The 21,377-nt window shown below is 40.6% G+C and overlaps 1 protein-coding gene across 6 annotated transcripts; it reads right to left on the reverse strand.

Annotated features, from left to right (window-relative positions):
- Positions 1–1,658: 1,658 nt before the first annotated feature.
- On the reverse strand, positions 1,659–21,207 carry LOC121192930 (lysine-specific demethylase 4A-like). Of its 6 annotated transcripts, none has more exons than XM_041054953.1 (23): positions 21,070–21,207; positions 19,685–19,846; positions 19,160–19,335; positions 18,904–19,018; positions 18,537–18,730; positions 17,686–17,735; positions 17,474–17,577; positions 17,215–17,352; positions 16,832–17,058; positions 15,435–15,598; positions 14,477–15,156; positions 14,038–14,145; positions 13,647–13,830; positions 13,314–13,489; positions 12,908–13,121; positions 12,064–12,143; positions 10,285–10,340; positions 7,299–7,407; positions 5,933–6,124; positions 4,953–5,123; positions 4,661–4,780; positions 4,280–4,372; positions 1,659–4,141 (listed from the first exon to the last, which is right to left on the reverse strand). In XM_041054953.1, exons 2-23 carry the CDS (start codon positions 19,823–19,825, stop codon positions 4,004–4,006), a joined length of 3,630 nt encoding a protein of 1,209 aa, XP_040910887.1. In that variant the 5' UTR covers positions 19,826–19,846; positions 21,070–21,207; the 3' UTR covers positions 1,659–4,003. The 6 variants fall into 6 exon arrangements, with proteins under 6 accessions (XP_040910887.1, XP_040910886.1, XP_040910885.1 ...); XM_041054952.1 differs by having other exon boundaries at positions 13,647–13,833; XM_041054951.1 differs by having other exon boundaries at positions 15,435–15,601.
- Between the last annotated feature and the right edge of the window lie 170 nt (positions 21,208–21,377).

A 21,377-nucleotide genomic window follows, 5' to 3' on the forward strand; every position in this document is an offset into this window, starting at 1 on the left:
GCATTTCTTTAAAGAGAGGCTGTAAAGAAAATCCCCAGAGCTATTTCACTGAACCAAGACAACTTGTATCCTTTCAATGAATTTTCAGAGAACTTTTCAACTTCCTCATAGCACACAAAGCATTAATAAAGCAAACTCACTGTGCCCACTGTAACTTCAGTGAGACAGTTTTACGTGCTTGTACGTAAAACTGAAAGAAAAAAAATCTGCCTCTTTTAGGCATTGGTTAGAAATAGATATAATAAACATATAATCATTAGCATAAGCCAGATCTAGTCAAAGGACAAGCTTAGAGTAAATCGTAAATTTTCAACCTTGGAGTTTGTGATCAAATCTCAAATCAATATACTCTAAAATTTACAGAAATGACTCCGCAAATATACACATAAACCGTCATCAAGGCCAAAAACACTCTTCATGGCAAATGGTGATAACGCTTTATTTGAACCCCCTTATTTAGAGTTTATGAGCAGTATATAAACACTTAATAACAATTTATAACACACTATCATCTAGTTGTAAGCAAATACAAGAACATTGTGTTTTTTAATCATTAAACTATTATTAATGTATTTGTCAACAACTTATAAATCCTCCTACAAAGTATCTGCAGCAAAAAAAAAATTGTGATTGACAATATAAGTTACAATACACAGATTCATAAATTTAAATATGAAATTTGAAATTTTGTCAATTATTCATTATATATAATTCTATTTAACAGTTCTATTTATATATTTATAAATACTTCTACTGTCTCTGAGGTAAAAGCTCTTTTCCGCTTTTAGAAACTTTTATGCACCATTTCAAATGTACCTGTGAATGTTACAAACATTTGTATAAAACTAAAAATAAATGCTTTAAAACACACTGTGAAAAAATGTTTGTGTGTGGTATCATATATCATTACAGCTATGTTAGGCCTATACTTCGTTATCAGTGTGTTATTAACTAATTATACACCAGTTATGGATGCTTCATAGGAAAAGTTATACCTGCTGACAAAAACATGAATACAAACTTTAAAATATTTTTATCTGCATACAACTATATTATAGTGTGTAATATGCTCACAATTAAAACACTTCATACTGCGTCACTGGTTCAATCAAAGGGCCATTAAAGGTGACTATAGGGCAACCTAGTTAATTCAATTGGCTCTTTGTATTTTGAGGAGACAGATAACAGCTCGAGCAGAAGTGAAACTTTTCTGAGCGCATCTTCACCCCAGACAGTTGCTTTAGAAAGTGGTGTCCAAAATAAAACTTGCTTTTATTAGCATGCATGTTCTGGTTTGGGTCACATGGAAATTTCTTATTCAAATTATGGGAAAACAACTGTGTTAGAGGAAAAAAACTCTGTGACATATCTCAGTGACCCTACAGAACACAACAGTTCAGTATATGAGGAAGTTAGTTTTCTTGTGCGAGTGTGGGGGCCTTTAGCTTTCCTCCCAGGTATCATCAGTATCATCATTCAAAACATCCTGTACAGGATGCACTGGTCCGACCCCCATCAGAAACAGCAACGTGGGTGTGGTATTTGGGCAACGAAGACGTGTTCAGACATGTATGATGTTTCACATATTTTATTAAAGTTTGCATTGTAAATGTATTTATTTATATTTTATTTTTATTAAAAACTGTCTGTGAAATTTGCCATGCAGATGTGGCAAATGCCTCCTTTAAGTTTTTAAAGGGGAGTTTTATAAAGAGAACAAGCAGAATGTAATAAGTGCGATTATAGATCCCTGCATCTAAGGAACCAAAATGATGAACTTATCTTAACCTCCATCCTGTGACCTCTGTGCTTCAGCGCTGTGATCAGATGAAAAGTCAAGACTGAAGCTAAAGATCGGTTTTCATTTTGGAGACTGATAAGGCCTTGAAGTTGAGTCTGACTAACAGTCTGTTGTCTAGTGTGATATTTGGTTGGCTTTCATGGAATGCAGTTTTTTTTTAACTGGTTTAGTTGAACAACAGCCAACAACGTCACAAGTGGACAACCACAAAGATATTAGAATGCAAAAAGTTGAGGGTTACATGCCAGTACGTGTCGGATAGTTTTCAAATTACTATCACAAATGATCTTACATATTTTTGTTACTCACTCCGTTAGTCTGAAGTGATAAATCTGACACAATCTTACAACCCAGGGTTCCATGGAGAACCAGGAGCCATTTGTCTAATCATATTCCAGCAGTGGTCTCCACAAGACTCAACCTGCTTTCACACAGCTGCAGCCCCTCTGGCTGAGACATCCAACATTCAGTCACTCAAGACTATGAGAAAGGTTAAAGAAAAATGCAGATGACGTAATGGTTCTTACAGAAATACTGCCTGAAGCTGATTTCCTTAATCTGCTCATTTTTAAGTGCTGGTAGTTGTAGAGAAAGTAAATTGTACAAGGTTCTTTTCTTAGCTCAAACTTTACTCAAACAGTTGATGTTTACAAAGAGTGCACAGATGAAATGGGCATTGCTAAAACATGTCTGCACACACCATGTCCACCTGAGAAACCTGCATCTTTTCATAATCCTCTACACAAAAAAAAACAACTCCAAAGAAGGTACAAAGGACTCAACTTGAAAGAAAACTTGCTCAAGTCTGAAAATGTATCCTCTTGGGGGTTTGTTTATTTGGGATCAACCTATAACCTGATTACAATGTTCATCTCTAGACCTAGCTTTTATGAGAAACACACACACACACACACACACACACACACTCACACAATCTAAACTAAGTGGAGTTCATGTGCCTAGAAAATGCTAAGAAAAAGAAAACTGTCCTGTGGAAGGAGGTTACAAGAAGTGCTTTTGCTTAAAGAGGGACTTGAGCCACATCATTCACACCTTCAAATTCAATAAAGGAAAAGTGAGCCAAAAAATAGGAACGGGATGTCTGAAAGCCTATCAATATAATAAATATAAATACATCTGAGTTTTTCTACAGATTGTGAAAAGGACATGACAAAAATAGCTTTGTTCTCAAATGTAATGCACTCGCATAAATAAAGTGTAATAATAACATTAATTACAATAGTTATATTAAACCTTAAGCTTTAGAAAAACCAAAGTACACTTGGCCCTTTCACATGTAAGGCTTGGGCCACTAAAACACGTCTAGTTTTCTTCTATCTTCACAGTAGACGCACGTCGTCACTTTTATGACAGGAAACACTTGTGAGCCCTGTAATAATGTAATGCATGAAGTGACCGGTACAATTTGAAGACGCGTCAAAAAAGTGACAATGACACATGACTTTTGTTTCTTTGGGGTTATAACTTAACACAGTTCTTTCTTAATCTAACTGAAGAGTCAAATATTTCATGGTAGTCGACAGCTGTCTGGCTCAAAGTGACTGGTTCTTCCTTTGTTTGACTTCATGGGTGAAAAACAACCGACCCAAGATCACACTTCCTTTAAAACCCAAACACCAAGCACTGTAAAAAATAATATGATAAATTATTATGAAAATAATGCAAGTCTGTAAGTCAAGAGCAAAATTTAATTTATAGAAGAAATATTACTGCTAGAAAATGTCCATCGTCCAATGTTTAAAGCTGCGTTTACTAGCTGCTAAATGTGGTGGTAGAGAAAAAGAAAACATCTTGTCCCAGTTAGATAATCCAACCTTTTCCATATTTAATAATCAATTGATGGCTTCTTCCTGAGAAAAAGGAAAATGAAAAAAAAAACAAAAAAAAAAAAAACAAAATGAAACGGAAGAAGAAAACATCATCTACAGAGTATGATGGCAAACGGGGGTCTAGGAATATTTAATCAATGCACACAGGTCATTTAAAGTCCCAGCCGTAGTTTATAAATATGTAGCCCGTGGAAGAAGAGGAGGAGGAGGAGGAGGAGGAGGAGGAAGAAGAGGAGGATGGTGTGATCGTTCCTATCAGCAGTAGCCAGAAACAGAGAAGACCAGGAGCCTTTCTGTGGTGAGTCGATGAGGAGGAGAAGTGGTGGAAAGAAGGAGGCGAAAGAAGTGGACGTTACTCCATGATTGCTCGGTATATGACGGGCTCGATGTAGTCCTCTCTGTATCGAGAGTTGATGACCCGTTGCCTCTTGGAGTTCTGTTTGACGTCGTTCTGTGTGAAGAGCTCAAAACGCATGTCTGACGCCACCGACTGAGGACCACACAACAGAACATCAGGTGTAGAAATTAGTGCTCGCTGGAGCTACAGATCTGAATCATATAATATCCTATGTTAAAACTCCCACCTCATAACACTTTCTCTGAGCATAAAAGGGAGATTTTGAGTTACCATTCGTGACTTGACTCGTTTGGGCAGATCCTCATCTAGAGTGTAGATGTCTTCTCGCTTCACACTGATTTGTGATCCATCCTCAAACTCCACCTAAATGTGTAGGTGTACACACACACACACACACACACGGATGTTAAACCATTATGGGCACAAAAATAATAAAAAGGCAAACCAGATAAAAGCACTTCAATTTAAGACATATCACATATCGAAAAGCAAACATCTCTTTTTAAATATCTCCCGACATTTTTACTTGCAAACACACGGCTCACCCAGATTTTGAGGTTGAAGAACACAACATTTTTAGATACTGTATGTGCATGTCAGGGCTCGTGAGACATGAAAGAGAGACGGATAAACGGGGGTGGAGAGTTTTACCAGGTACATGGGGATGGAGTGTGATGCTACAAATTTGGCTCCATATATCAACCCATCTGTCCACCGCACTTGAACAGCATCACCTTCGGCGGGTGGACCGAGACGGACACAGTCACGGTTCTGCAAACACAGCAAAGTGAGTGGTGAACTCAAGGTTGTGCATTAAGATAAGGAAATGTTTCTGAAAAGGAAACTGAACAGGAAGCTTTCGCTGTCGTGGTTTATTTTAGGCTTTCTGTCAGTCAGTACACTGTGCACCAACAGACAAATGAATGGAATCAGTTTTATTAACCTCGATGTCCTCAGGGAAGAGGTTGTCGCTGTAGGACCCGTCGTCGAACACCACCTCGTAGAAGGTGGCTGTGGTCAGTTCCACCACCTCACTGTGGTAGTAACGGCCGTTTTTGTATTTACAGATCACCTTCTGCCCCACTGCCAACTCCCGCATGGATGCCTTGTTGCGCTAAGGAACAGAAACTGAGTGTTACTACTGAAGACTTATCACTCCACATTGTTTTATGAATGACAAGGCAGTGTTTCTAGTGCAATAAACAGCATATATAGATGTAATGTCTGCAAGAACTGGTCTACTGTAGTGGCTAAAACAATGCTTGGTAATGTGCACCCAAGAAATTATGCTGCTCTCTCTGCTTCATGGAACAAAATACACTTGAGTATTATGCCGGAGGAACTACCGAAACAAGCCCAGACTTGTCGTCACAAAGCTCAAAACCACAACAGTAAAGATGATACCTTCCCAGAAAGCTCACCTGCACTCTGTGACAACAGTGAACAGATGTTTGTCTTTCCCAATTAGTGAATCAAAGCAGCATGCAACTGAGGTAAGGATCCCTACAGCAGTTTGAGAACTGAAGAGGCAATTTCCCCAACTATTACGGTGCTACGCTGTGAACAAATTCTTGGCACAAAGACCCTGTTCCATTTTTGAACCAAGATAAGGAATGCTTTCTGAATGGCATGATCACAAACGAGTTATGTGACCTTGGAGAAGGTAAAAGTTTCTTTACAATGAAGTAAAATATCATGGGATCACCCAAAAGGCAAGGCCAAAAGGTCAAGAGAGGATAAACGTGGCTGTTTCCCCACAACATGCATGTCAGCTCTCAAAACCACGTGCTTGTGGAAGAATTAGTCATCACAGTACTGAATTTTCAGCTTCCCTTTCAGCTACACAACAAAATCTGAGCTGAGCAGTGAGATCGGACATGTGTAATGTAAGTGAACAAAATGTAAACACAGCTACTTTGCTACCTCAGGTATGACGGGGGTTCTGTGTCTGTGGCAGGTGATGAAGACTACGAACGGCCAGTCGTCTGGGTGCATGAGGATACCGGCTGCCTGAGCGCAGGTAGGGTGAAACGCCGTGGAGCAGCGCCCGTGAGAGCACTGGACGCAGCAGCCCGTCACTTCCCTCTTCATCCGTTTCCTGCAGTACACACACTTCTACCAGAGTGACAAAGACACGGGCGTGGAGGGAGAAAGGGCGTCAAGAGGAAAAGTTAGCAGGGTTGCGGTAAAGGAAGCACAGCATAAGGAAATGAGGGGAAGGATATAAGCACAGGACAGACAGCCCCAGACATGAACTGGAAAACCTATGGAAATTACACTACTTCCTTTTGATTTGTTCATGACATCATATGCACTAATTTAGAAGCAGATCCACTGAGATCAAGACCTATAACAATGGAAACAAGGTCAAGTATTGTGATCTAAATCCTGCCTTATTTCCCTTTTTGTACGTGACAACACAGAGAGTCAGCATGTACTGTCAGCCTTTCACACTTTTTTCCAATGAAAACCTTAGTTTGACAATGGCTGATAATAAGTCACAGTTTATTGTTGTGCATTAGGGCTTTGTCCCCCCCCCCCCCCCCCCGTCAGAATTTCATATCTCCAGCAGTTGAAACAACATTTATAATTCAGAACCATCCAGGGGCCAGAACGAGATGTGAAACTGAGCAAGGACAGCCAACGGTCTCCAAACCAGTTTTACTATGTGTGTGTCCTGAGTGAGAACTATACACGTCATATTACACTATTTACCAAGAATCCGATTTGTATATGGACCAAACGTGCTTAGCAGTGGGAAATTACAGGTGAATCACAATGCCACCAAAAAAAATAGGAAAAAATCCTGAGAAGAGTGAGATATACAAACCAACAACAATTAGAAAAGACTCTGCCTGCAACCACACTAAAGCATTGTGGTATTTACTGTTAGTCAATCAATATTTATGGTAAATGGACTGTACTTATATTGTGCTTTTCTCATCTTATCGACCACTCAAAGTGCTTTACACTACATGTTTCATTCACCCATTCACCCTCTCTCTCTCTCACACACACACACACACACAGCTGTCAAGGGTAATTTGGGGTTTACTAGCTTTCCCCGGGACAATTTGACATGCAGACTGGAGGAGCCAGGGATCGAACCACTTGACCCCCTGAACCACAGCCAGCCCCATATTATTTCAAATAACTTTTTAATAAGAGAGAAACAGGGCAAAGAGGCAGGGGTGCTACATTTTAAATTCAAGATTCTGGGACATCAAATCAAAGAGGAATTACCTTGGTTAATAAGATTAAAAAACAGCCAGACCATAATGAGTCTTACCAGTTTGAACCGTGGCAGTGGTATGGCAGAGAGATCGATAGGGCTCCGCTCAGTGATGTTGACAAAGCGAGCTTCCAGCACGGTGATGGCACACAGGACATGAACCCACCTGTGTGAAGGCAAACATTAAATTGTTTAAGGGACGAACAGTTCAATGTCCAGGGTGCAAGGTTTTTAAACATGTTGGAGCAGGTATTCATCAATGTAGCTACAGTGTTTACAGAAGTGTGCAGCCCCACGTATACTGTTGGGACAACATGTTATTGTAGGCATCAGACAATAAGAATCTATTACTACTGTCACTATGACCGGAAAGCGGAAAGCTAAGAACATTATCAGAGACACTTCCCACCCCTCCCACGGACTATTCACGTTGCTACCATCAGGTAGAAGGCTCCGCAGCATCACTGCCCGCACCTCCAGGATGGGGAAGAGCTTCTTCCCCCAGGCGGTCAGACTGCTAAAGAACGTCAGGACTATTGGACTGTAGTTTACGTACCAGTTCAACCAGCACACCGCACCTTATGCCTCGTGCAATTTCTTGCTGCTACCTCATATTGACTAGGACAGTCTGTGCAATCATACCACTAGCCACAGAGCTCTGCTAAAAAACCATGCCCTGTCTAGCGTGTTTGTTTAGGTCACTTTAACTCTGACCTGTTGTGTTTACAACTGTGTTGTAATGTATGTAAATATGATTGAGTGTGTGGGGGGTGTGTGTGTGGGGGTGTGTGTGTGGGTGAGTGTGTGTGTGTGGGTGTGTGTGTGTGAGTGAGTGGGTGTGTGTGCGTGTGTGTAAGTAAAATAAGTGTGTATGTAGGTATGGTTGTGGATAGGCACTTGTGTGTTTGAATCTGTGTAGTCTCAAATAGTGTATGTAGGCACTATTACGTATTTGTCTTGTCCATACTGTGTTGTAACAGTTGTGTGCATCACCAATCGCTCCCGGTGAAACATTGTCTCGTCTCACTATGTACTGTGTATATGGCTGAAACGACAATAAAAACCTACTTGACTTGACTTGACCACTTCTAGTGAACTTCACTAAGGGCAGGCCTATTACAAACTAACAAATACATATTTACAGATTGAATATTCAAGGGATATTTTTGTTTTAAACAGTCAGCATAAGTGTTCAAAAAACTGTGACAAAACTTCTTATGCTTTCCGATACAATAAAGATCCCCTTTAATCGAGAGTGTGAGAACCTGAGTGTGAAAGATCATTCTTGAGCTTGGAGTAGTACTTTGACAAAGTATAAATTCAACTCAAGTTCCACTCGATATCTTGTTCTTGATCTTTCCACTCAAGTCTGACAGTCTCACAGCACAATGTGTTCGCTCAGTTGTCCCAGGAATTGGCATTTCCACGGGTGAGATAGCTACAGTATCTCTATGATATCGAAGCTGGAAAAAATTGAGGTGTAGTTGAAAGCTTGAGGAAAAGCCAGAAAGTGGACCCTGGGTCATATTTCACTGGTGATTTAAAATCATGTGATTAGTCCCATCCCAAATACAATTACACAAAAAAATAGAAAAAAAAATAAATTCAAGTATTACACATGAAAAAAGGTTAAAAAAAAAAAAAAAACAATATATGGTTTACTACAGTCCAGCTTGTAGCAAATTATTCATAGAATTGAGTACTAACATACTGATATGAAATAAAATAAAAATAATATGAATACTTCATACACAGAGCGCTCTTCTAAACAAACATTACACAATGCCTCATAGAAGGCAACAGCTTCAACCACATAAATCATAAAAACAGCTCCTAGAGGAGTAATATGTCACTTCAAGAACACATTGGAAGAAGTAGGCATATCGCAAAAGATGAGCCTGACTGCAAACCCCAGAGGGTTTACCATAAAGTCAAACCACTGCTAACAGCAGCTGTTTGCACCTTGTGGGAAACCCTCTGTGGTTTGCAGGATGAATTCAGATGAATTCTGAGGTATACTGGGCTGTACTACCTACTCTCATTCAGCCAAATGTTGTGAAACTGATACTGATGACACAGATGGATGATGATCCAAAACATGCTACGAAAGCAACCCATGGTAAAGAAATGGAATATTCTTCAGAGGCCAAATCGCTCACCTGACCTCAACCCAACTGAGCAAGCTTTGTACTTATGACAACAGCAAGACCAACAAGCAAACCGCAACTGGGTGAGGGTTAGACGGCTTGGTGATGTGTGTGGGTTCCAGACAGTCAATGACTGCCAAAGATTTTCATCCAGGTATTAAAAATATCCCTTCTATTTATAATTCTGTTAGTTTGTCCAATTACCACGGTTAATGTGATATTTTTGTTAAACCCCTTGGATTAAAGCGGAAGGTTCGGACACTTCAGTCACATCTCGACAGTTGCATTTCACATCCGCTGTGGTGGCGTGCAGAGGCAAAATGACAAAGAATTGCGTCACTGTTCAAATACTTATGGACCCGACTGTAAGTTTAACAACTGCACACACAGATCTACTGCATGAATGTCTGTGTGTGTCTGTGTGTGTGTGTGCGTGTGTGCGTGTGCATGTTTGCATCTGAAAAGCGTATTTAGATTGAGGGGCTTGATTCACCAGATGGATTTTCAGCAGTAACAGACTGAAGAAGCAGGCAGACTTAATGCGGTCAAAGGAGACTGAACGGTGGTCACAGAAAGCAATCTGCTGTGTACCCAACAGACAGACATTCGATACCCAGGCTGTTTTGTAAACATCATAAATCCATGCCAAATATTTTTTCTCTTGCCATTACTTTCAGAAGTTTATGACTGTGACCATGAAGACAATCTAATTAAAGGAGCAGCATCATATTTTCTTGCAAATGTGACACTGGGTAAGACCTCTCAAGCTGAAAAAAAAGTTTTTCTACATCCAGCTTCTTTAAAAGATCCCATGATCATAAAGAGGATATATATATATATATAGCTCATGATGCACAAGTACCCAAAATTAAATAAAAGAAGTCTGTATTACTTACTTGTCATTGTTGGCTCTCTGCAGAGCACCACCTCTCAGCGAACATAGGCAGCAGTCCTACAAGAAGAAACACACAACAATGCCTGTTACTTTGCAAAGTATCAGCTGACATCTAAGTCTGGATGTTTGCATATACGATGTTCTGATATACGTGCTGGATCAGACGGATACATGTCAGCTCAATATAAAGCTCAGTTCTTTGCTTTTTTGTAACCCACTGCACAACCAGTATGCCAGGAATGCCTCGCTGCATTTTGTTCACACCTGCTCTAAAAGCAGAGAGACAGTGAACCATAGAAAGGCAGCTGCAAACACACTGCAGCCAACAGGTTCGGTGAGAGGAAGAATGGCAGGGAGGTAAGCAAAACAGTGCAGGTCTGGATTTGAGAAAAAAAAAAAACAAACAAACCAAACAAACCCAACAACAAGAAAAACGGTCATTGGCACCAGATCCATAACATTTTTCAAGTCCACCTCACTTCAAATGTGCTGCCTTTTGTCTAGCATCAGCGTTGAAACCTGTCACAACAGTTCCAGTCCGACATGCTTTTCTCCACTAGAAAAAAACTACAGGAACATATACAAAATATCACATACGCCTTAAAAGAAAGTCAGTTGAGAAGATTATGACAGGAAAAAAAACATGTTGAGCACCAAAGTAATTCTTAGCCACATCAATAATATACATTGCTGAAGCTCCTTTGAGAAAACCTGTGGCATTAGATGATCTAATAAATCTATAAAGGAGCCAGATGAAAAATATTCTAAACATACATTTATCACCTTTCAGCTCTACTGAAAACAGAAACCATATGAAATCAAAGTCCTTTGAGGTATCACAATGAATTATACAGTGGAGCATTGCCCACTGGTGGTCACGTGGTTGTGTCAATACTGGGCAACATTCCCAGAATGTCCCATGCACTGTTCTGAGCAGACAGGAACGATGGAAGCAAAGGAAATTTAAAGATAAATATTACAAACAAAGCTGAGAAAAACAAATTCCACTGAACAATAACACACAAAGGAATGGAACTCTCACGGCCTCTGAACAAAGGAAGAGAGCCATGTTACGGCTGTAAACAAGGGAACTTTGTGGTGCTGGTGTAGTGGCATGACAGTTTACATTGTGCTTTTAGGTAAAATGAGGACCAGCATCATAACAGTGTGCACATGGAAGCCCATTGTTGTTTGGTACTTAAAAAAAGGGAATACAGAGCTGCAGATAAACTAAGAAAGCATCATGATTTTGGCTGCAGCAGTACTTACATTTTAAAAACTATGAGATCCCCTGCATGGGTTCATTTAAGTTGATCTTATGTTATTACATAATGGTCACAGCAACTGTCAAACAACTGGAGTCGGTTATTTGAGGAAGTGAGCGGTGAAGACAGGTGTTCGTTCAATATGAAAGCCTCTGTGTCACACCAAGTGCCATCATGTGGTTTTCATTGCAGGCTGTACCAAGATAAAGCTTTATTTAACTATGTTTAATAAACAAAACAAACACCTGCAGGAGAGTGCATTCAGTGTCAGAATCGAGATTTTTTTTTTATTATTATTTTTTTTTTTTTACAGAAAACAAAATAAAATCACTGGTGCAGTACTCCCATTTCTCTTAGGTTTTTCTAACCAATTTTCTGCTACTTATACTTGATCATAATATGTAATGCTGGACTTCCTGACATTACTGAGCAGTCACCAAATGATCCATAATATTAAGTGACCTGGTACTGGGACTACTGTACGGTGTACAGGTATCGTAGCCCAATTAACTGACCTCAGTGATGGCATCAGCCTCACAGCGGGTGCACAGCCAATCGTCCCGCTCTGCTTCATCACCAGACAAACCATAGCAACCTGAACAGGAGCAAAAAAAAAAAAAAACCATGTCACACATTCAATTCTCTGATGCTTCATTTCACAGCCTGGTTACCAGCATTGTTTGGATGATTATTTAAAAGCATTGGACTGCACTATGGTTTTATTCCCCAAATCTACAGTTATTTGATGAGAAAACAAATTTGATCTATAAATATTTTTGCATCATTCATGCCCACGTAAAATAAAAAGGGAACTTTGAATGAGACAGCATCGTGCCGGACTGGTTATTCAGTGTGAGTATTTGTGTACTCCTTGGAAATAAGTTCTGATTTAAAAGAATGGAACAGAAGTGACTGGACTATTAAACGACCAGGTCACAAAAACGACAACGTGAAAAGAAAATATTTTTAATAGACATTTAAGATAATTAAAATAAAAAAAATATTGCAAGTAAAAATCAACTTTGACTTAACTACTAGCAGTTTGTTCAACAAAACAATTCATTTCAGAAAAGCTGTGTGTGTAAGAGCTCTTAGTGCTGCTGGCTGAGTAATTTAATGTTCCACTGGAGTGTTTGTGTATTCTTCCATGAAGCATTTATGACCTTTAGTGATGGCCGTTTTTGATATGACGGTGTAACAGTGGTTTTAAGAATAACCGTTGAGTGGTGGTTTCCAAAGAATAAACAAAGGATCCGTATATACGATATGTAAGATATAATTTCATTTTACAATCACCCAAGTGCTCCAGTCAATGCATCCTTTATGATACACTGGTCAGTTACATAGAAGGGGGCTTACTGGCGTGTACACGGACGCAGCACTGAGCACAGCTGACGAGCCGGCTGGTCCCGTCCTCTGCTACATGAGGGTTAGACAGCTGTCCTTCCCCGCTATCATTCGTCTTGCTGGTTTGGGTGTTGAAACACATTTCTGGGATGAGTGGTTTGGACCACTGGTGGCCCCCTGGACGGTTCACCAACATCATACTGGAACTCCCACTACTGGACTCGGACTTGAGGAGGAAAGAAAAGGTCCAGAAGCTCGTTAACACATTATTTTATACATCTTTTATATGGATGGTTTCTCTTGATGCTTCAAGACATATCTGCTAGTAGGGCCAAATTATGTGTTTATGGGGTGGTAATAAGACAATTAAACAACACATCTACCTTCATAAACGCATTAAAATGCTTATAGTTCTCACTTGATGGTAGGTGTGGAAGATCAGGCAGATGGAGCAGTAAGGGGCCTGCTGACCCATGCGCCTGTTGTACTCCCTCTCTGCCTGAGGGTTATGTGGTCGGCACTGCCACAGCTGGGTTAGCGGCTTTGCCCACTCCTCTTTCTCCTCTTGTTCAACCTCCGCTTCTACATGCACATCTACATACGAGAGGACAAACCTTTGTTAAGTACTGGAAATACAACAAAATGGGCTGTCATTTTGAAATTCACAGTGCTTACTAAACTAGTGCTCAAAATGGTACTATTACATTATGTAAATGAACTACAAATGCTAAACTACTAATGTTGTGTTTACCATCATCACTGTGCGCTTCTCTGATTAGAGGGTGGTGGCGAGGCAGCTTACGAAGCTCTTCCTGCTGCTGCTGTTCCTCCTGCTGCTGCTGCTGTTCCTCCTGCTGCTGCTGCTGTTCCTGCTGCTGTTCCTGCTGCTGTTGCTTCTTCACCACTGACTTGCAGTAAGACTGCTCTTCTGTTACCTGCTGGAGCATCAAGCGTAAAGCAAGACAGAAAATTCTAAACAAAAATCACACTGTGTCTGAAGCAATGAACTCAACATCTGCTGCCATGACGTCTCCCTATTTTGAGGTATGTTGGGAGCTCTGTACTGGTATGCATACATCTCCTGGTAAACATGAGGTCCAGTCATCCCTTTGATAAACTGAGCACAGCGAGTAGCTACTTACGTGATGATTCAGAGCGATCACCTTCATCTCACTGTGATGTGGTTTCATGACAGGAATGGTGTCTTTCAAGATGATAATACCACTATCCGCAAGGGGGCATTGGTTACTCTGCAGTTTAAACAGCATGAATAACATTGAAAGTTCATGGTATATTTTTTATTTTGTATTATGTATCTTTACATCATAATTAGTAATGATGCTGTGCCCGAAGAGATTAGTATGCCAACATCATGCAGGGAAAATGCACCAGTACAGAGCCTCCAAAAGTCTTGTTGATGCTTATTTTCCTTACTACCTGCGTACACATCTGAACTACAAAGCAAAGAGATGGCTGACAGCAGGTTAAGCTTTACTGAAATGACAATGCATGCGCATTCTAAGGGTGAGTCTTTGATGTGAGTGTTGGAAAATTCAGTCAGAAAAAAGTAACGGCACTGACCTTTCGCTTGTTATTCTTGGGGGCGTCTGTCTCCAATTTATTCATTTCTTTAGGCTGTGGTTGAGTCTGGAAGGAAGCAGACTTGCTGATGGGCTCAACTTCAGGCTTCTCTACTTCAGCCTGAGCTTCAATGGACGTTGACACTTTGGGTTTTTCCTCCTCTTGGGTCTCCTCCACAGGACTCTGTGCTTCTGATTCATTCCGTGGTGCTTTGGTGAGAATGATTTTAGATTCTGGCTGTGGCTCTGCTCGTTCACAGCTTGGGGCCTGAGATGAGGACTGAACTTGTGTGTGAGACGGTGTATAGGTTTTGTGCTGGAGGTGACGTGGCTGATGCTCTCTGGCATAGCTGTGCACCTGGAGTTGTGTGTGAGGTTGCTGCTGCTTTTCCAGAGTGTAGCTGTGCACCTGAAGAGTGTCTTTTGGACTCAAAGTCCTGTGGAAGAGCAGACTGGCTACCCCCATTTTACGTGCAGGCTGAGCTGTGGCTTCTGTCCATGTTGGAGCCACTGAAACCGACAGATGCCCATTCCTGGCCTGGGACTGAGAAGAGATAGCAGGTGCACGAGTCTTTGTATAATGAGGGGGACGGCCTCCATCGCTGTTACTTTGGGTCAAACCCCTGTGAAACGGATCCATTAAAGTGAGCTTGGTCGGCGTGACAACCAGTTTTGGTGGGCCTGTAAATTAAAATCAGAAGTCCGTTTAGGAAGTGAGGGAGAAAAATGAACTTTCATTCCACTTAATTGTCATCCACCCCAAAACAAAGCTAGGTCAGAAACTTGAGGGCATTATGTTGTGGATACGTTTACACACTAAGATTTCAGACACTCAGATAAAATGACAAACAGTAAATGTAGAGTGCTGTATTGTAAATAGTGCGTGACTTCGGGCACAACCTTAATATTATGTTAATACTGTATAGAAAACCAGTAAGATGATGCGCAGGTGATAATACCTTTATTTTTCTTGCCATCTTGTGGCATCATACGTGGAGGTATAAGGCTTAGCCTGGGACGCTTCCCATACTGCTCCTCGTCCTCTTCATCTTCATCCTTGGGAACAACCTCCTCAGGCACCTCCAAACAAACCCTATGTCTTTTGGTCTCTATCCTCTGTGTACTACTGAGGATTCAATGAAGACAAATGAAGACATGGGGAAGAGGGGTTGGAAACAGTTAAGAACAGTCGACCTTAGTCACATCCTTTTTATTTTCACATTACTTCCGTTTAAATTAACGAGGGCACGTTCTGTTTAAAAAATGCTCAACCTACACCTAGAATCAGGGAAGCCCCGAAGACATCTTGTGCGAAGGGCTGAGAAATGCTTTCGTTATCAAGCATAAGGCACACAGGCACTTGTGACTGCCATCTGCTGGAGTTTAAGCAAAGTGAAACTGGACTTCACCAATGTTTGCTCTACATAAAGCTCCGAGACACTGACATTTGACATCAGAGAAGTTCCGTCCTCAGAAATGACAAATCGGTCAAAATGTATACCACGGTTGTCAAAAACAGAATGCTTACGATTTATCTAATTAAGTTAATTGTCAAAACTATCTGCTTTGCATTAGTCAATCTGGGATGATCTGCACTGCCATTTTTGTCAAATCAAAAATGAGATTTGAAACACTCTGATCTGCCAGATTAGATTAGATTAGATCAGCAGGGCAGGCTTTAGTAGACCACTGCATTGGCCAATGCATTGACACTGACCAGTACACTGGGATTGAACTTCTCATTTTTCATTTGTTGCACAACTACTTGCAACACTAGACATGCCTTTCTAAAGAGACTGAAAATGTGCGCCGTTGTCCCCGAATTTAAACTATACTGATTCGCCCCCTTCTGTATGACAGCTGACACACCGCCTACAAACCATGCCTATGTTGTAGTACTTATGGGTAACTATTCACAGGAGATATAAACTGCTGTCAAATGTTGACCTTAACTTGAGCTCATGGTTTTGACTTACTTATGAATACTGATATAATACTCTGAAGTGTGGTAGAAAAAGAGCATCTCCTAAATGTTAGTAATGTTATACATGTAAAGGATAGGGCAATTTTTGTTAACAACTGATCTAAATCTATCACAGGTCTAGTTATATTCTTTCAACTGCTCTGGTGTAGTTGTTGGTTAAGCCAAATCAATTACGCTGTAGCAAGACAACAGAGCAGCAAAGGCGAACAGATGTCACAGGACCAAGGCTACCACAGGTATTCCCAACAGGAAGCGCTAAATAACCAAGAGTTCTATATCTCCCTAAGCACGTACTACATGTACTAAACCATGACTAAAGAACTCTTGTAAAGTAGGACTCTCTCTCTCTCTTTTCTGCAGTAAATGACCCACCTCTTCCGCTCTCCGTCCTCCCCACAGCTCTCCACAGAGCTGCTGTTACTGTTGCTGGTGATGTCATTGAAAGAGTCCCCCAGGAACTCCCTGGCCTCGGGGGTGGGCCGTGAGTGGTCGATGGGTACCGCGTCTCGCCCTGTGAGCCACTGTTCGTAGCGATCCGGCTGGAATTTCTTCACAAATACGTCCATGGAAATCTTCACCATGTCCTTACGGCAGGAACACTAAAGGAGATAAAGGCAAAAACAGGTTGTGAATCAAATTATATTAAGTTGATCATAAAAATAGATACGTTTCCTCTCTTGTTGGCAAACAAACAAATCTGATTTAAATTGAGTGAAAGTTTGGTTTTATTATGGTGTCGTTCTACAGGCCCTCACCAAAACTGCCTGCTTGCCGTACTCAATCCATCTCTCTGTGGCAAAGTTGGTGGACTCGGCACAGTTGAAGCCGTGGTTGAAACCAGCATGATAGGCATAGGGGAAAGTTACCATGAACTCACCAGCCTCCTGAGTAATCTTAGGAAGAAATAAGAAAATAATTAGTACTAGCTGTTTACACATTTGGTTTGTGTAATGGTTATAAGAAAAAACAGATCCCCTGTTTGAAATGCAAATAAAACAGATACTTGTCCCTTACTTTTTCAAATGGAATGCCATATTTTTTCAAGATAGAGGGAGAGATGAGAGTCATCTTGTGCCTCAAAAAGGCCTCACAATTTTGGGCACTGCCAGGAAAGAACCCTGGGAGAAGAAAGCGCAGAAATATTTTAAATTGACATAGATAACTTAGAGGTTGTTAATAGTTTTATACTGTAAACACCTACAGAAAATATTCCTCTGCTCTCCTACCTTTAGCCAGACGCTCCAATCTTTTCCCATGCTCTGGAGGAACACAGTACCTGTACACAGTCAAATGAGTTTTCTCATTAACAGTAAAGCAACATTGTGCATTGTGTTTATCCATCTGCTCAACTGATGTACATTTTCCTTTAGACCTACAAGATTTTACAACCTGTTCAGACTTGGAATTAACATGTGTCTCGGGGTGATCTGATCACAAGTAGACAGCTCTAATCACGTCACTTCACACTTGTGTTTAAAATGCATCTCCACGCGCATCACGAGTGACCACTTGTGATCAGATCTCATGTGAAAATAGACATGTACATCACTTCCATTCAGAAAGACCAAATGCTGTTTTTAACCAGCAAGGGACTGCAATGAACACAATTAGATGATGATTTCATTACTTACTTATTTTAAATACTTGCAACCATTTGCAAAGTTAATTCATGAATAAGTACATACATCCGCATACACGGAGGATGTCAGTGTGGCTCAGGACACATTTGTGTTCCCACTCTTAAAATTGTGTAGCCATATCCAGTATTTTTTTTAAACCTAAGCAGTCTGAGATAAGAATGCTTTATAAATAATGTAGTGCCACTGATATGACATAGGACATCTGCCTTTTGGTTGTGAAATTGTCTTTACTTATGTAAGTGACACCCGTTCCCACATGGCACAGAAGGTTTTATATAGATCTAACAGCACACATCCTTCACCACAATACCACAGGTTTCAAGTAGTAGGAACCAAATTCATACCGTTTTTAAATTACTATTATAACTATGAATGTGTTAAGAATTAAACGTTTTATTTTTGTATCTGATTAAGAAAAGAACAATCTATGTCTTTACCATGACTTGGGCTCTCCGAAGTGCAAGTAGTTGATACTGTAGAGGTCCATGTCCTCAGTGTGCCATGCAAAGGTGGTCTTCCACATACCAAAATACAAGTAGGGTGTATTAACACCCTCAATAGTGATGCCACTGTCCCGTTCAACAGTATCCAAAATGGTGCCCAGATGGCAAATGTTCCACTCTTTGACTTCCTGTAGAACAGCAAATAATAGATGATCAACACATGGACAGTGATACAGTGATGGGTAATGTTATCAGGATCCTGTGTGTACAGGGTCAACAGGTACGTAACCAGCACACAGAAAACCCATCACTATTGATCAATATTCAAGGCAGCAACAACATGCAAGAAATATCAACTCACAGGGTCATACAGGGTTCCATTCACATCTGCTCCATATATGGGAGGGTTGAATGTCACATTCTTCCAGTACTTCCTCTCCAGCTCCTCAAAGTCATCATAATGTGGACTACAGAACCTAGAAGAGGCATTAAATTAACTTTCAGTGTCAGAAGATTAAAAAGCAGTTGATAGTATACAACTGAAGATGAAACAGATTTTCTAATAACTTAAGAAATAAATAAAGAAAAGGCATTTCTTTCATTTCTGCACTTCTCACTTGTCACTGTTGGCAGTCTTGCGGAACTCTCGGACGGTCATGGACTTCTTCTGTATGTTGTACTGTGTGAAAAGGCCCGACTGGCCTGTCACTACCTGCTGGATGGGTGCAGGTATCACCAAATCGTCTATATCATCATAAGATCCTCTCGGCTTCCATTCCTTTGGTGGGACAATCTTGGAGGAGGAAAGTGAACAGTGAGTTCCTCTGTTTTCCTAACATGATTTCTTATTTAGATCACAAGCAAAGCTTTGGAGGTATATAATGTTTATTTTTCCTGGCAAGCTGCTACAGGCATTTTCGCAATGTAATGCAATTTACAAAACAGATTACTTAATGTTTGTTTAATAATAACTGACATAAAATCATAACTGTCGATAGCCTTCATAAAATTGTTATTATTAGTTTTTAATTTTATATTTGCTCACCATTTTTTTTTTGCTGCTAATAAAAACAATTCCATAAACACCACAGTGGCTGTGAGTGTGGCCTGTGTGTGAACACATGCACTGTCTCAGTACTTACTTTAGCCAGGCCTGCTCTATGCGCTCCCTGGGACTCTATATACGCAATGTAGCGGCTGAAGTTCTTGAATTCCTCAGCAGTGGGGTAAAAAGTCATGATACCCTTGGAACCATGGTTTTGGGAAACTCCGTCTGACGCCATCCCAAAGCTCAGTGGCTGTGCCTGCACATTGTAAATGGGGATAAAGTGATTTTATCATGCGATGTTCTGATATAGTATGGTTTTAAACAAACTACTCCATCATTCATTTTGTACTCAGTAAGGCACCTTAAACTGGATCTTATATTTTTGCTTGCATCTCTGTAGATTTATTAAATAATTACAATAAAACATCTACAGTTAAAACAATCTGAATAGTATGTTGTAGCCATGGTAAAATTACACTGTACATTTCGGCACATTATTTTTCATGATTTCCCAAAGTGGCTGCTGGGTGATGAGTGAAGAGTACCAAGTACATCTAACAGTGGGCTCAGGCTCATTGCTGTACATTTCTGGCACTGCACATGAGATACAGAAGAAAATATTCTTCATAGCGCTGGTTCTGGACAGCGTTATTTAAATACGTCCAATGATATGTCACTGTTTTATGTTTCGCGTCTGTATACGTTCCCACACTGAGGGGACAGGCTGAGCGGGACAGGGACGGGAAAAGCTTTAACTCTCCCTGATTGGTTAAGCCCGCGTCTCTTTAATTCGGCCCGACTGTAGAAGTCCAGACAGCTAACATTAGCTCATTTGCTAACTTGCAAAAGAAATACGAGCTAATTCGGGTAGCGAATATGCAGTGGCACATAGCATAGCGTTAGCTAATCTGTTAGCATATATAGCATAGCATCGCTATTCAAGTCCCATTTATGTATGGTCTCAAGCATGACATTGCAAATTAACGTGCAAATTACTACCAAGGGTGAACCTGCCATCGTGTTCTCGTAGCATCTCTAAAGAAAAAAAACATCACAAGTCAGCGTTAGCTAGCTAGTTAACGTCAATACCATGGTGGGATGGGACTATTTCCTGCATTACAGTTTCCTCCATTGCTAGGTTGCATCCTTCCCTGTGCATTCTAACAGTATACTGTTAGCAAACTTGAATAAACATAGCATCAACGTTCTCGTTCTAAGTCTTAGTAAGTTATAAAATTCCGGCTAACTTACTCCTAAAAGCGCCGTTCAACAAGTGATGAGTTTGACAGGTAATAAAAATAGTGAAACTATCATTCGCCAAGTCAATAATGTCTGGCCCAGAAAATAGACACAATCCGACCGCTATCATCGACATTAGCTGTAGAGCAGTTCCGGCTACTTTAGCCATCAGATTAGCATTGTGATTTAAGAAGCTAACATCCTGAAACGACCATAAGATAACTCGACATGCAAACTTACCACCTCTTCTCGATTGATTCAGAAGTAGTACCCCGCGTTGTAAATAACACGTAATCAAAAGAAACGGCAGCTGCGAACAGAACTGAAGGAATACAGTTTGCTAACTAAGCCCCCTGTGAGTACATCACTATCCTCCATTACCACTTCTACGCATGCACACGCACCTTGGATTTTGTTTACCACAACACGCATGGGACACGCTCAGCCAATCAGAGAGCGGATCTGGTGGCTCATCAGGGAAAAATAAAATCTAAGTTTTTTGTTTGTTTGTTTTTTGGAATGAGTGTAAACGTTAACTTAGTTAACCG

The sequence above is a fragment of the Toxotes jaculatrix genome, chromosome 14 (genome assembly GCF_017976425.1).
Source record: "Toxotes jaculatrix isolate fToxJac2 chromosome 14, fToxJac2.pri, whole genome shotgun sequence".
Lineage (NCBI taxonomy): Eukaryota > Metazoa > Chordata > Actinopteri > Toxotidae > Toxotes > Toxotes jaculatrix.

Coding starts and splice junctions, on each gene's coding strand:
- LOC121192930 (XM_041054950.1), bottom strand. CDS start 19,825: ATGGCGTCAGACGGAGTTTCCCAAAACCATGGTTCCAAGGGTATCATG. Junction 12,144..12,907: donor CTGCGTCCGTGTACACGCCA/GTAAGCCCCCTT, acceptor GCTCCTGTTCAG/GTTGCTATGGTTTGTCTGGT. Junction 4,781..4,952: donor TCTTCCCTGAGGACATCGAG/GTTAATAAAACT, acceptor CTGTGTTTGCAG/AACCGTGACTGTGTCCGTCT.